Below are 14,182 nucleotides of genomic sequence, written 5' to 3'. Positions count from 1 at the left end.
CATACATTTTCATATTCCATGGAGAGAGGGAGGAGAAGGGGAAGAAAGCTGGGGAACGGAAGGAGGGTAAATGGGAGTGGAAGCGAGGAGAGGAGAGGAGAGGAAAGCAAAGAGGTCCATAAGCCCCTGGATGAGGAGATAGCGTGAGGCTGACTCTCCCAGGACAGCTTTGACAGGTTTCAGAAGTGGGGGAGCCTGCAGCTAGGAGTGTCTGCTCTTCCCGCACCATTAGGAGCGGCTGCGAGGGGCTGCCAGGGAAAATGTGATTGGGAATATTAAGACAAACAAAACAGGAGAAAGTGTTGTGGGTGTTCCCCCCTTTTGTCACAGTAGGTGAAAGAATGTCACAAAACTCCAGGATGTTCTTTGTCTTTTATTGGAAATAGAAAGTGATTTCTGTAGTCCATTCCTTCCATTCCTTCCATGAACTGCCAGTCTCTTCTGTTGTTGTATCAAACAAAAGTTTAAAAATAGCATCCCAAATTAAGCTTATTACTAACAATGAAATTACATCAATCTGAGAGTACTGAATCACGTTGCTGGAAAATCTATAGCTGTTCTATCATGAACTCCTGGGTGTGAAACACAAGTAAATAAAACAGATAAATAAATACATAAAAAAGATGAAAGGGAGAATAAAAGCAGGATCAACTTTTCCCCCACAAACAGCTTAGTATTGGTGATGTATGTTCAGAGAGAGTGAGAAAGAGAGACAGCCTGCAGAGAGCACCGTCCACCCTGCCAAAATAAAGATGAGTTGGGGCCCGTGCTGAGGCCCGTAGTAAAGGAGACGTCTGCCATGGTGGAGGCCCCTGAGATCTAATCAGAGGGCTTAATATCCCCGACAGCCAGGAGACCTTGGCCCCTCTGCCCCGCCGCCTCAGCTCAGACCAGCCCCAGACCTGTTCACTCATTCGGCCTCCACTCACACAGCCAGAAAAGTCCACAAAGTCGTATTCCTCGCTCTCTCTCGCACTCGCTCGCTCTCTTTCGCACACACTCGTTTTTTCCACTCTCTCTCTCTCTCTCCCTCTATTCCCTGTCTTTCTCTCTCCCTCTCTTTCCCTGTCTCTCTCTCCCTCTTTTTCCCTGTCTCTCTCTTTCCCTCTCTTTCCATGTCTCTCTCTTTCCCTCTCTTTCCCTGTCTCTCTCTCTCTCCCTCTCTTTCCCTGTCTCTCTCTCCCTCTCTTTCCCTGTCTCTCTCTCTCCCTCTCTTACCCTGTCTCTCTCTTTCCCTCTCGTTCCCTGTCTCTCTCTCCCTCTCTTTCCCTGTCTCTCTCTCTCCCTCTCTTTCTCTCTCTCTCTCCCTCTCTTTCCCTGTCTCTCTCTTTCCCTCTCTTTCCATGTCTCTCTCGCTCCCTCTCTTTCCTTGTCTTTCTCTCCCTCTCTTTCCTTGTCTCTCTCTCTCTCCCTCTCTTTCCCTGTCTCTATCTCTCCCTCTCTTTCCCTGTCCCTCTCTCACCCTCTCTTTCCCTGTCTCTCTCTCGCCCTCTCTTTCCCTGTCTCTCTCTCTCCCTCTCTTACCCTGTCTCTCTCTTTCCCTCTCGTTCCCTGTCTCTCTCTCCCTCTCTTTCCCTGTCTCTCTCTCCCTCTTTTTCTCTCTCTCTCTCCCTCTCTTTCCCTGTCTCTCTCTTTCCCTCTCTTTCCATGTCTCTCTCGCTCCCTCTCTTTCCTTGTCTCTCTCTCCCTCTCTTTCCTTGTCTCTCTCTCTCTCCCTCTCTTTCCCTGTCTCTATCTCTCCCTCTCTTTCCCTGTCTCTCTCTCGCCCTCTCTTTCCCTGTCTCTCTCTCGCCCTCTCTTTCCCTGTCTCTCTCTTTCCCTCTTTTTCCCTGTCTCTCTCTTTCCTTGTCTCTCTCTCCCTCTCTTTCCTTGTCTCTCTCTCTCTCCCTCTCTTTCCCTGTCTCTCTCTCTCCCCCTCTTTCCCTGTCTCTCTCTCGCCCTCTCTTTCCCTGTCTCTCTCTTTCCCTGTCTTTCCCTGTCTCTCTCTCTCCCTCTCTTTCTCTCTCTCTCTCCCTCTATTTCTCTCTCTCTCTCCCTCTTTCCCTGTCTCTCTCTCTCCCTCTCTTTCCCTGTCTCTCTCTCGCCCTCTGTTTCCCTGTCTCTCTCTTTCCTTGTCTCTCTCTCTCTCCCTCTCTTTCCCTGTCTCTCTCTCGCCCTCTCTTTCCCTGTCTCTCTCTAGGCCTCTCTTTCCCTGTCTCTCTCTCCCTCTTTTTCCCTGTCTCTCTCTTTCCCTCTCTTTCCCTGTGTCTCTCGCTCCCTCTCTTTCCCTGTCTCTCTCTCTCCCTCTCTTTCCCTGTCTCTCTCTTTCCCTTTCTTCCCCTGTCTCTCTCTCTCCCTCTCTTTCATTGTCTCTCTCTCCCCGTCTCTTTCCCTGCCTCTCAGTTTCTTGCTCTGTATCTTGCTTCCTCTCTCTGCTATTACTATGGCCCTGTGTAGCCATTAATAGGGACAGTTCTAAACGCGAGGTGCCAAAACTCAGTGTCATAAAAAAATGTGCCCACTTCCCCAATGTTAAAAATATTTTTGCACAGCCCTCGCCTTGTCCTGTAAAACATTTTTGAACACCCTCCCCCTCATAAGATTAACTCAAATTAATGTTTCCGACCACAAATAACAATAACTTTAGTGACGCTGTGTGTATAAATATGGATATTGACTTTGCCACTTCGGCATGCTTTTGTGGCACAGTCGATTACACACAAGGCTATGGGCCAGAAGATTGAGGGTTCGCCGACCACCACACCTCTCCCGGCCTGTTTCATTAGACCCACAGTATGATCTGAGCCAGATGTAGACAATGATCAGCTAGGTGTAAATCAGATTTTCAACATTTTGATGTTATATTTATAATTATATATGCAACAAATGTTACACCAACAGTTTCTGTGCCAACGCACCACAACCAATAAGCAAAGCATACTGACTTTGGGTGCTTCAACGTCATGATTTGCGTTTTTAACACCACAATCTGGACAGGTTGGATGCCTGAATTATATTTTGAACGAAAGTACACATGTAGCCTACAGGAGACTTTTGAAGTAGCTTAATCAGATTAAACGTTGTGTTTATGGAAAGGGGTCACCTAGTCCGTTGCACAACTGAATGCATTCAACTGAATTTAACCCAACCCCTCTGAATCAGAGAAGTGAAGGGGGCTGCCTTAATCGACACCCATGTCATTAGCGTCTGGGGAGCAGGTGTTGTTGGGGGTTAACTGCCTTGCTCAAGGGCAGAAATGCAGATTTTTCCACCTTGCCGGCTCAGGGATTCAAACCAGCAACCTTTTGGTTACTGGCTAAACACTCTTAACTTTATGCTACCTGTCTCCCCTAAAAGGTAATACATTTTAAAAGATAAATTACAAATATTTAGGCTATATTGAAGTGTTAGGTTCTAGGTGCGCGAGGAATAGCTGCTCAGAGGCAGAGCACGCATGACGCTTTCCTGAACAACTGGGCCTGTTGGGAACATATGTGGCCACATTTTTATAGCACGACTTAGGAGAATGATGATCCGCAACAGACAGCGTATCTCAGGTCTTAAAATACGGCCAGACTGGCCTGGTATTGTGTCTTTATATGCCTTATTAACTGTCCAGAGTAGACCCACAACTGATCCAAATTGAATTAATGGAATGAAATATTCAAATCACATGATTTTACGTGCGGTATCATTGTTAGTTAGCATATTGCAGATCTGGACAAACTATCTACCTACCACTATTGTCACTTTGAAAGGTAGATAGAGGGCAGGATAGACAGTTTGACTGGTAGACTATATTGGCCTGTGGTATAGTTAGTATGTGGAGAAGTGCAGTGCATAATGGAACCTCCAAAACATCTTGATATAGGGGAGGTGCATGCAAGCAGATTAGGACATTTGTTTACAATGGAAGAAATTATATAGTAAAACCTGCACATTTAGTGAATGTGAACCTGGGGGAAAATGCATTATAAAAGCTAAATAAAAAGTTAGACAACACTCCCCTAATAGCCCACTGGGTGTTTTTACTCATAGTGTTTCAATTTCTGATGATCAAGCTGTGAATGCATATTTGCCAGAGATATGTTTCAAGGATTGGTACAAACGTACCAATGACTTCAACCCACTGAATATTGATGTATGAACAAGGTCAGAAGACATGTTAACATCATGATATGAGGAGCTCACCTGACACCTCTCTTGTGTACTGTATTGTAGGTAGGCCGGTGTGGGATTTGCAACCCATCCCCCAGATGAAAGTGTTTATTTATAACTAGGGAAGTCACTTAAGAACAAATTCTTATTTATAATGACGGCCTACTTGTAAAGTCCCCTAACCCGGATGACGCTGGGCCAATTGTGCGCCGGCCGATGGGTCTCCCGATCACGGCCGGTTGTGATGCTGCCCGGGATCAAACCTGGGTCTGTAGTGATGCCTCCCAGTCTTGAAGCTTTTTTTTTGTCGTAGGGATTTCTCTGCCTCCCAGTCCAAAAATTATAACTCACTGTTGTTGGTTTGACCTGTTTCTATGCAGAGCAGACAGACAACACCATGGCTTTAAAAAAACAGCTATTGTCTGCAAGCCTATTTTCAGTTTTTTTAAATATGTGAAAAACACAATCAAAGCCACAATCATTGTAGCCTCTTAGAACAAAGTAGTTGTATAGTTAAAGCGTTGGATATTCTCATGTTGTAGTTAACCTTGGGATACAACAAGGCTGTTGTGAATAGAATATCCAGCAAGCTGTCTCTATCTCTGTCTGTTTGTCCTTGTGTTTTTAAAAGTGTGCCATAACCAATACCATAGCTGTAGCATTGTTTGTTGGTTCATTAGTGTGACTTTGTTCATATCAGTGTTCAACACGGTGTTTAGTTTAGTTGTGTATCACAGACAGCTGTCACTGAGATATTAGTAGCCAGGCAGTGTCTGTCACTCTGGATGTAAAGCGCGAGCTGGAGATATATAAACGTTTATTTAAAAATATATATTTAAGGACCGTAGGTGGCGGCCATCCTGGTGTCTGTTTGCCGGAGCTAAGTGAGCCTCAGGCATATACAGCTCAATAATTAATATCAGCTCTCCCTGGTGCACTCAAATTGGGACATGTTGATGTTGCGAGCTCCGCCATGCGCCCGTGCGCTGCAGTGTGGCTCCCATCAGGGGCAAATGGGCTGAAGCGACCCCAAAGTGCTCTCAAATAGACACCTCACCTTTAGCGGCTGCTTTTCATTCACCTCCCTGCGGGCCTCAGCCCCTCAGCCCAGGCGGTGCATGCATTAAGAGAAAAGTTATTTTGAGAAATTCAAATGAAGCCTGGCCCCACATGGTAACTTTTCGGAAGCAGTCTGTACGTACTTCCTTAAAGCACAGGGGTCTGGGATAACAAACGCCATGTTTGAAGTGCCCCTCTGAGAACACAGAAGAGACACACGCACACACACTCACACACTCACAAACACACACACACACAAATTACACAGACAAGCACACACGCATACACCCATCTCCCTAGTCTTCTGTAGCAACGTGGACTATCTATGGCTTAATTAAAGCACAAATGCATAGTATATATTTATATATTTTAAGTGCTAGGCAAGTTGTATGCGTGTATGTGTTTATATCATAGTGACTGTAGTCTTAGTCTGCATAAATAAATAGTGCATCTGCATGAATATTTATATTGTCAATATCATTAGCGATGTAGAGTAATGGAGGCCATGTTTTGCACGAAGCAATGCCAATTTCTTCTGTGGTTGTTTATTTTCTAGTTTGTTGTCCCCACAGTATTCCTAAATAAAGATCATCATTATTCTCATAACATTATGTCCTAGCTCACTGTACTGTAGCAGCACAGCCAGGTCAATCAAAGCCTATCAAAGTTCACTTATTTTTTTCTTAATTACTGACATCATCATAATGTCCTTTATTGTCCATACAACATATTCAGGTGCCCGGATTTAGTGCGTTTTCCTAGCTATTGTCGACGCATATATATATATTGGCTTTACAATCATTTGTTTCTCTTTTTTGTTTCTGTTTCATTTAGCCTATTTAATTGTGGTTTATTTTGCATTTGCCGTTATTTCCTGATAGCTGTATTTGTTTTGTTAGCAACATTTTAAATATTTTACTATGATTTCAAAAAAGAAACTAATTTTTGTTTTTCCTCTTTCTCTCCCTCTCTCTCTGCCCCTCTCTCTCTGTCCCTCTCTCTCTCCCTCTCTCCCTCTCCCTCTCTCTCTGTCTCTCTCTCTCTCCCTCTCTCCTTCTCCCTCTCTCCCTCTCTCTCTCGCTCTCTCTCTCTCCCTCTCTCCCTCTCTCTCTGTCCCTCTCTCTGTCCCTCTCTCTCCCCCTCTCTCCCTCTCTCCCTCTCTCTCTCTCCCTCACTCTGTCTATAGTATTTGTCCAGGCCAGCAAGCTCCAGCAACACATCTTCTCAGCCCATGGCCAGGAGGATAAGATATACGACTGCTCCCCGTGCCCACAGAAGTTCTTCTTCCAGACCGAGCTACAGGTAAACCCAAACTTAGCCCTGGTAGTGGTCACCAACACCAAGCACACGCACACTCACTCACTCACTCACTCACTCACTCACTCACACACTCACTCACAAACACATGCAAGCAGGAGCACACACACATACACACATTACACTTTGCCTCCTCTTTGTTCCGGTTGAGACTGGGAGACTCAGACAGAATTACCCCAGTTGGTTTCCAAACTAATTTGTGATCAACAGATATAGAATGATTTGATTTGCTTATTAGACCTTACATATCTAGAATTAGAAGGATTAGGAGAATGTGCTTTTTGGGGAGTATTAACTATACTGTGCAGAGAAAAAACACAGTTCAGTCAATAATATGCCAGCAACTCCCAGCCTCGTAATCACAGAGGAGGCACTCATAGCTAAATATGATCTGTGACTGTAGGGATGCCAAATCTGCCCTTCAACAAAGTTAGAATTTGGACTCTTTGAAACGTTCAACGTTGTAGAGATAATCCATTTGCAAGCCATCTCTTCCCACTATCCTCAGAGTACTTAAACAAAATTAAATAATTTCAGTCGTCAACTTGTTGTTTTTAAGCAGCTCGATCATATTTGGGGGAATTGTACCCTGGCAGGGCATGCCACATCTTTCCTAGTTCCTTGTACAAATATTTTATTTTCTATCAGTACTTCTTGTATCTCTCATAGTTGAGAACTAAGAACCCTAACATATATGAATATAGCCATCTGAGTAGAGACAATTATAGTGTTCAAATGTCCAAGCACCTTGTGAAACCCGCTAGTACACTCTTGGAAAAAGGGTTCCAAAAGGGTTCTGCGGCTGTCCTCATATGAGAACCTTTTTTGGTTCCAGATAGAATACGTTTTGATTCCAGGGAGAACTCTTTTGGGTTCCATGTAGATAGGGTTCTAAATGGAACCCAAAATAGTTATACCTGAAACCAAAAGGGGTTACTCAAAGGGTTATCCTATGGGGACAGCCAAAGAATCCTTTTCGGTTCTAGATCGCACCTTCTTTTCTAAGAGTGTACTGAGCATCATACTACTGACCTCTAACCCCAACCACCACTTACACAGATTGGTGGCGCTAGCTCAGTATTAGCATCGAGCCAGCAGATGGAAGGGTGAATCCAAGGTTTTAGCTTAGCATTGATCAGACAGTTCATATTGAGATTCAGCCAGTAAACACATATCCATGGTGTGCCAGGAGGAAGGTGAATGTGATTATTATCTACCGGTCAGTTGAGTCTACAGAACAGACCAGCATGAATAAAATAAGTGTTGATGCACCACCCACCAACATACAGGTTCCTCATGGAGGACAAGGTTATTAGTAACTAAAAAGTATTGTGTTTAACTAACACGTCTTGTGTGTGTTCTCTATCTCTCTACACAACATGGCAAACAGCATCTGATTTATCCCACTTCATCTCTCATTGGAACGAGTGTTTGGAGTGTTTTCGCTATAGCCAGGGTTGTTACAAGTACCTGTAAACAATCTCAAATAACCTGGGGATGTTTTTCCTACTTTTTACTCTGACATGTTTTGGGATCCAGCTCCCGGAGGTGTTGTTTCATGCTTATATTGTTTTACACCCTTTGTGAAGAGATGGAGAGCAAACATGAAAGATCTATGGCACTTTGTTGTGGAGCAGAGGGTTGTGAAAAGGAGAGCATGTATTGAGCATAGGGGATAAGATCATCATCAAATTCAACCTGTGCCATGGCATGTTCTTGAAGCAACCCCAAGTGGGTGCATACGCACATAGACACACACACGTGTGCGCACATGCTCAAACACACACATGCACGCACACACACACACACACACACACACACACACACACACACACACACACACACACACACACACACACACACACACACACACAGGCTTATCACACTTAAACATGCATTCAGAACACAGCATTACATACATTCACATTATATAAGATACACAAGCAGTTTATTAACACCAAGACCATCCACTGACTCCTCCTGGAGTTCCTTATTTTTAATAATGAAGACACGTGTTTTCAATGTTTCTAGAATATACAGTTGAAGTCGGAAGTTTACATACACCTCAGCTAAATACATTTAACTCTTAGGGCTGAAATCCCGTTAACGGGATCGATATGACAACAGCCAGTGAAAGTGCAGGGCGCCAAATTGAAAAACAACAAAAATCTCATAATTTAAATTCCTCAAGCATACAAGTATTTTACACCATTTTAAAGTAAACATTCTCATTAATCCAGCCACAGTGTCTGATTTCAAAAAGGCTTTACAGCGAAAGCACCACAAATTATTATGTTAGGTCACTACCAAGCCACAGAAAAACACAGTCATTTTCCAGCCAAAGAGAGGAGTCACAAAAAGCACAAATAGAGATAAAATTAATCACTAACCTTTGATGATCTTCATCAGATGACACTCATAGGACTTCATGTTACACAATACATGTATGTTTTGTTTGAGAAAGTTCATATTTATATTTAAAAAAATCTGAGTATACATTGACTCGTTATGTTCAGAAGTTCCAAAAACATCCAGTGATTTTGCATAGCCACATCAATTTACAGAAATACTCATCATAAATGTTGATGAAAATACAAGTGTTATACATGGAATTATATATATACTTCTCCTTAATGCAACCGCTGTGTCAGATTTCAAAAAAGCTTTACAGAAAAAGCAAATCATGCAATAATCTGAGAACGGCACTCAGAAAACATTTACATATATCCGCCATGTTGGAGTCAAGAGAAATCAGAAATAACATTATAAATATTCACTTACCTTTGATGATCTTCATCAGAATGCACTCCCAGGAATCCTAATTCCACCATAAATGTTTGATTTGTTCGATAATGTCCATAATTTCTTCCAAATAGCTACTTTTGTTAGCGCGTAGAAGCCTCAAACAAGTTTCTAAAGACGGTTGACATCTAGTGGAAGCCTTAGGAAGTGCAACTTGACCAATATCCCACTGTGTATTCGATAGGGGCTGAGTTGAAAATCTACCAACCTCAGATTTCCCACTTCCTGTTTGGATTCTTTCTCAGGTTTTTGCCTGCCATATGAGTTCTGTTATACTCACAGACATCATTAAAACAGTTTTAGAAACTTCAGAGTGTTTTCTATCCAAATGTACTAATAATATGCATATATTAGCAACTGGGACTGAGGAGCAGGCAGTTTACTCTGGGCACCTTATTCATCCAAGCTACTCAATACTGCCCCCAGCCATAAGAAGTTAAGCCATTTTGCCACAACTTTGGAAGTATGTTTGGGGTCATTTTGTACCAGCTTCCTCCAGCATCTTCACAAGGTCCTTTGCTGTTGTTCTGGGATTGATTTGTACTTTCGCACCAAAGTTCGTTCATCTCTAGGAGACAGACCGCGTCTCCTTACTGAGCGGTATGACGGCTGCGTTGTCCCATTGTGTTTATACGTACTATTGTTTGTATAGATGAGGCATTTTGAAATTGCTTCCAAGGGTGAACCAGACTTGTGGAGGTCTACAATTGTTTTTCTGATGTCTTGGCAGATTTCTTTTGATTTTCCCATGATGTCAAGCAAAGAGGTACTGAGTTTGAAGGTAGGCCTTGAAATACATCCACAGGTACACCTCCAATTGACTCAAATAATGTCAATTAGCCTATCAGAAGCTTCTAAAGCCATGACATCATTTTCTGGAATTTTGAAAGCTGTTTATAGGCACAGTCAACTTAGTGTGTGTAAACTTCTGACCCACTGGAATTGTGATACAGTGAATTGTAAGTGAAATAATCTCTGTAAACAGTTGTTGGAGAAATTACATGTGTCATGCACAAAGTAGAAAGTCCTAACCACCTTGCCAAAACTATAGTTTGTTAACAAGAAATGTGTGGAGTGGTTGAAAAACGAGTTTTAATAACTCCAACCTAAGTGTATGTAGACTTCTGACTTCAACTGTAGATGTCTCTTTTCTACTGGATCCATAATGCGGCATACTGCTCGTCAAAGTTTATGTACCGTATACGAGTTGTTTGTTTTGGGATGTTGGTTTTTATATCACTACTCAAAAATGTCTCCCTAACATGGTGAAGATATTTGTCAATCTCTTTGTAGTGAAGCTGTCATCCAGCAATGAGGAGATAGATGTTGCTTCTCTCTCTGCCTGGTCTACCTGGAGTTTTGAGTTTCTCTCTCCTCCTACACACAGACACTCTGGCTACCTCGACTCCTCATCTCTCACTGTAGTCAGAGAGGTCAGGGGGTTACTGCAGGCAGGGGGGAGAGAGAATAGGGGAAGCAGGCATGGGGGAGAGACTAGAGGAGAGGGAGAGCTGTCTGCCATGGTAGGCAGGTAAAGGGAAGCAGCAACGATATTTTATTAATTTGCTGCTGAGATTCCCTGAAACAGACCAAAGGCTGTGACTGGTATGCAGGGCCACTCCCCTCTCCCCCACCGCCTCCCCCCTTCTCCTACACCGCCTCCCCCTGTGAACTCTACCCTGCGAGGGGTAGACAATTTTTGCCGGCCTGTCGAGATGGATGATGGGAGAGCATCCGTCTAATCAGCCCTCCCAGGACCCCCCTCCCGGCCACCCCCTCGGACCGGACAGATTGACTGACTCCTGGGCCTCGGTGACCCAGAATCCACAGTCCAGAAGAGACTCTGCTCTCCCCTAGACCATCATTGTTTCCTGAATCCTCCTGTGACCCATCCCCAACCTCCACACACCACCTTTCCCCTTCCCCCATCCCATTAAAATATGGAGTGGAGATATTGCATAAGGTACTGATGGGGAGGGCCAATGGTTCAGTGTTGGTGCTATCAGGGCTAGCTGTGGTGTGGTCTCCAGTATGGTCTCCCTGCTCTCTCTCACTCGCTCTCTCTCTCTCTCTCGCTCTCTTTCTTTCTCTCTCATTCTCTCTCTCATTCTTTCTCTCCCTCTTTCATTCTCTCTCTCTCTCATTTTCTCTCTCTCTTCCACCACCCCCTACCGTCCACCACCCATGCACCTATAGGATAGGGGTAGGAGACACATCCTCTTCTAGTCTCTCCTCCAATCTACTGTACTCTTACTTCCTCCCATGCCCTTACCCTGGTTTGGACAAGCCAGGGGTTTGTGGGTACTCAGGACTGGCCATACTGAAATGTTTTTGTTCTCCCCTTTCCTCAGTATTAGATTCAGTGGATGTGTCTCTTCCTTATTACATAAGGCACTGAGTCACTGACAATGCTCTACTATTCCACTGGGTTAATGAGGCAGATATATTAACTGATGGAGGTGGCAGTGAATTAGCCACAGCTTAAATCTTTCTATAAGTGGAAGTTCATTTTGCAGTTCCACTTACATTTGTACATTTTTTCTGGGATGAAATTCCCCCTCGTTCCTCTTGGCTGGGGCTCTTTTTTATACTACACTTTCATATCATTCCTTGGAAGTCATGTATGTCCTGCTCCAATTGACAGATGAGAGGAGAGGAGAGGATGGGAGTGAGTGGGTAGTCAATTTGTACACTAGGACTTCTCCTTCTCCCTCTTTTCTTAGATACCCGCAGGACACACCTTAATTGGAGTGTCTTTTAAAATGATTCCTTCAAAGACGCCAATGCTCGGTCCAAAGAGCCAGCGCTGTAATGAGTGCTAGTAGTCACAAGAACACGTCTGTATCATGTTGCACTTCTTCTCACAAATTAAATCCTCCTTTTTCCTCTGTGTGTGATAGCCATTATTGCCAAGCTTTTAATAAATGAAGGAAATGTATTAGCCGGCGTGTCGCCGTGTTAGTGTAAACAGCGAAGCATGTCGTGACATCCATAATGTCTGGGGAAAATACTTCAAAATTGGGAGAAAAGATTATATCTTGGAAATAGAGCAGAAATAATCACCATGGTTTGTTGTATTACTAATGATATTATTGCATTAGCATATGTAATAGCATAGCCCATTCTACTGTAGATCGGATAACAATTTTAGGGTCATTTCTCAAAGTCTGTGAGAGCCAAATATACACGGTCATCACACAAAATATTATTTAAACAATATTACATTATATTATTTAGTGTTAAGTTTGTCAGTGTTTTTTGGAGAGTGATGTTTATCTGTGTTTTTGGGTCTCTCGCCGACGTTGAGAAACTGAAACGAGGCAAAACATTATTCTGACACGGTACATCGGGACTATAATTCCCATGAAGATTGATTTTAGAATGTGCCCATTTGGAATATGCCCCCACCTTGAGTGCATCATGTCCCTAACACTTTCCACTCTGAGGCTGATCTACATTTCACTTTTTGAGAATACACTATCTTCATTTGCCAAGTGTGACAGCTTCACATGCGTTTGAACTTCTGTTTTTACCTTTTTAAATGACAAGCCGTTCTTCTATTCATCACCCCAGGTGCTCACAATGCTGTCACTATTTCAAAAAGTTGAGCATCAAAATAAAAGTGAATAAAAGAGCACAACTGTTTGTTTGTGATGCGCTATAATTAATATTTAAATGTATCTATAATGATGTACAAACACGCTGTACAAACAGTCGTCCAGCCCTGTAAAAGGGGATGTGAACATTGTGAGATGAATGGCGACGACGTAACACAGTCTCGGCATTCTACTTTCCTACTATAGGTGGATCAGAATTAGACAGCATGACAAACCTAATGATCCTAGGAGGATTTTATCACTGCATTGTGTATGTGTGTGTGTTTGTGTATGTGTGTATGTTTGTGCGTGTGTGTGTGTGTGTGTGTGTATGTAGAGTATGTGTCTCTGTTTCTTCCTCCAAGGGTGGATCTGATGTGTACATGCGAACACAGTGTCTGGAGGGAAACATGACAAAAACTCCCAGAAGCCTTTGAGGCATTCTCTTTCTCTTCTTCCTCCGCTCGCTGTACTACAGGGAAAAGTTAAAACCAAACAGAGGGAGGGATGCTCAGTGCTGGAATTCATCATCGGATCTGTTCCCTAACACACACACATTTGTATTTCTATTTCACTTTCTGACACTTTGATGAAGCTTGTCATTAACGCCGCATGAGAAATATATTCCAGGTTTAAAGAGATTCACTCTGCAAATGTTTGATTCTAAACGTGTTTTACAAAACCCTGTTGAGGCTAGTGGTCCTCACAGTGTCAGATTAAACAGTTCTTCACAGATACGTTTTCAAACATGTACAATAATTATTAGACATTTTAATTTTGTACAAATGTTACATGACACCAATTGTGTGGCTATTAAAAGTGAATATTCTGACTGACTCTCTCCAAACAAGTGGGTAAATGTGAGTGTATTTGTTCTTTGTCGGCGTCACAGTTTCAACTCAAATCTAACAGTAGCCTCAAATTTACTCCTAAAATTCACTCTGTCACTGAAGTAGCTAGAGCAGCGAGAGGAAAGGAGAGAAAGACAGAGAACAGAGAGAGGGGTATTGTATGAGTGAGTTTGCTGTGCTGTGTTGTAGCATCATCATGCAAACTCTTGTGCGTAAGGGAAGCAGTTAAATGTGAGAGTAATTTTGTTTTGTTTCTGGGACTCTGGAGCTCCATGGACTCCATCTCCCTCCCAGTGACAGGCTTGGATCTCACATCCTCTACCCCCCTTCCACCCCCTGCCTCAGTCTAATTAGTGTGTGTAGCCTAGGGCTCACGTCCCACCAAGACTCATCCCCACCATCTCCCTCCCAAGATGGCTC

General features: G+C 43.3%; 1 protein-coding gene across 6 annotated transcripts in view; it reads left to right on the top strand.

Annotated features, from left to right (window-relative positions):
• The window catches only part of LOC139387030 (zinc finger protein 521-like), a 174,488-nt gene that overhangs the window by 140,886 nt on the left and 19,420 nt on the right, over nucleotides 1-14,182 (top strand). For all 6 annotated transcript variants that reach the window (XM_071132997.1, XM_071132996.1, XM_071132992.1 and 3 more), the window contains exon 7: nucleotides 6,383-6,498. In XM_071132997.1, the coding sequence (XP_070989098.1) occupies nucleotides 6,383-6,498 (116 nt within the window). The remainder of the gene's footprint in view (nucleotides 1-6,382; nucleotides 6,499-14,182) is intronic.

The sequence above is a fragment of the Oncorhynchus clarkii genome, chromosome 28, assembly GCF_045791955.1.
Source record: "Oncorhynchus clarkii lewisi isolate Uvic-CL-2024 chromosome 28, UVic_Ocla_1.0, whole genome shotgun sequence".
Taxonomy (NCBI): Eukaryota; Metazoa; Chordata; class Actinopteri; order Salmoniformes; family Salmonidae; genus Oncorhynchus; species Oncorhynchus clarkii.
The sequence above is the reverse complement of the archived record's forward strand: the minus strand, read 5'-3'. Positions and strand labels throughout refer to the sequence as shown.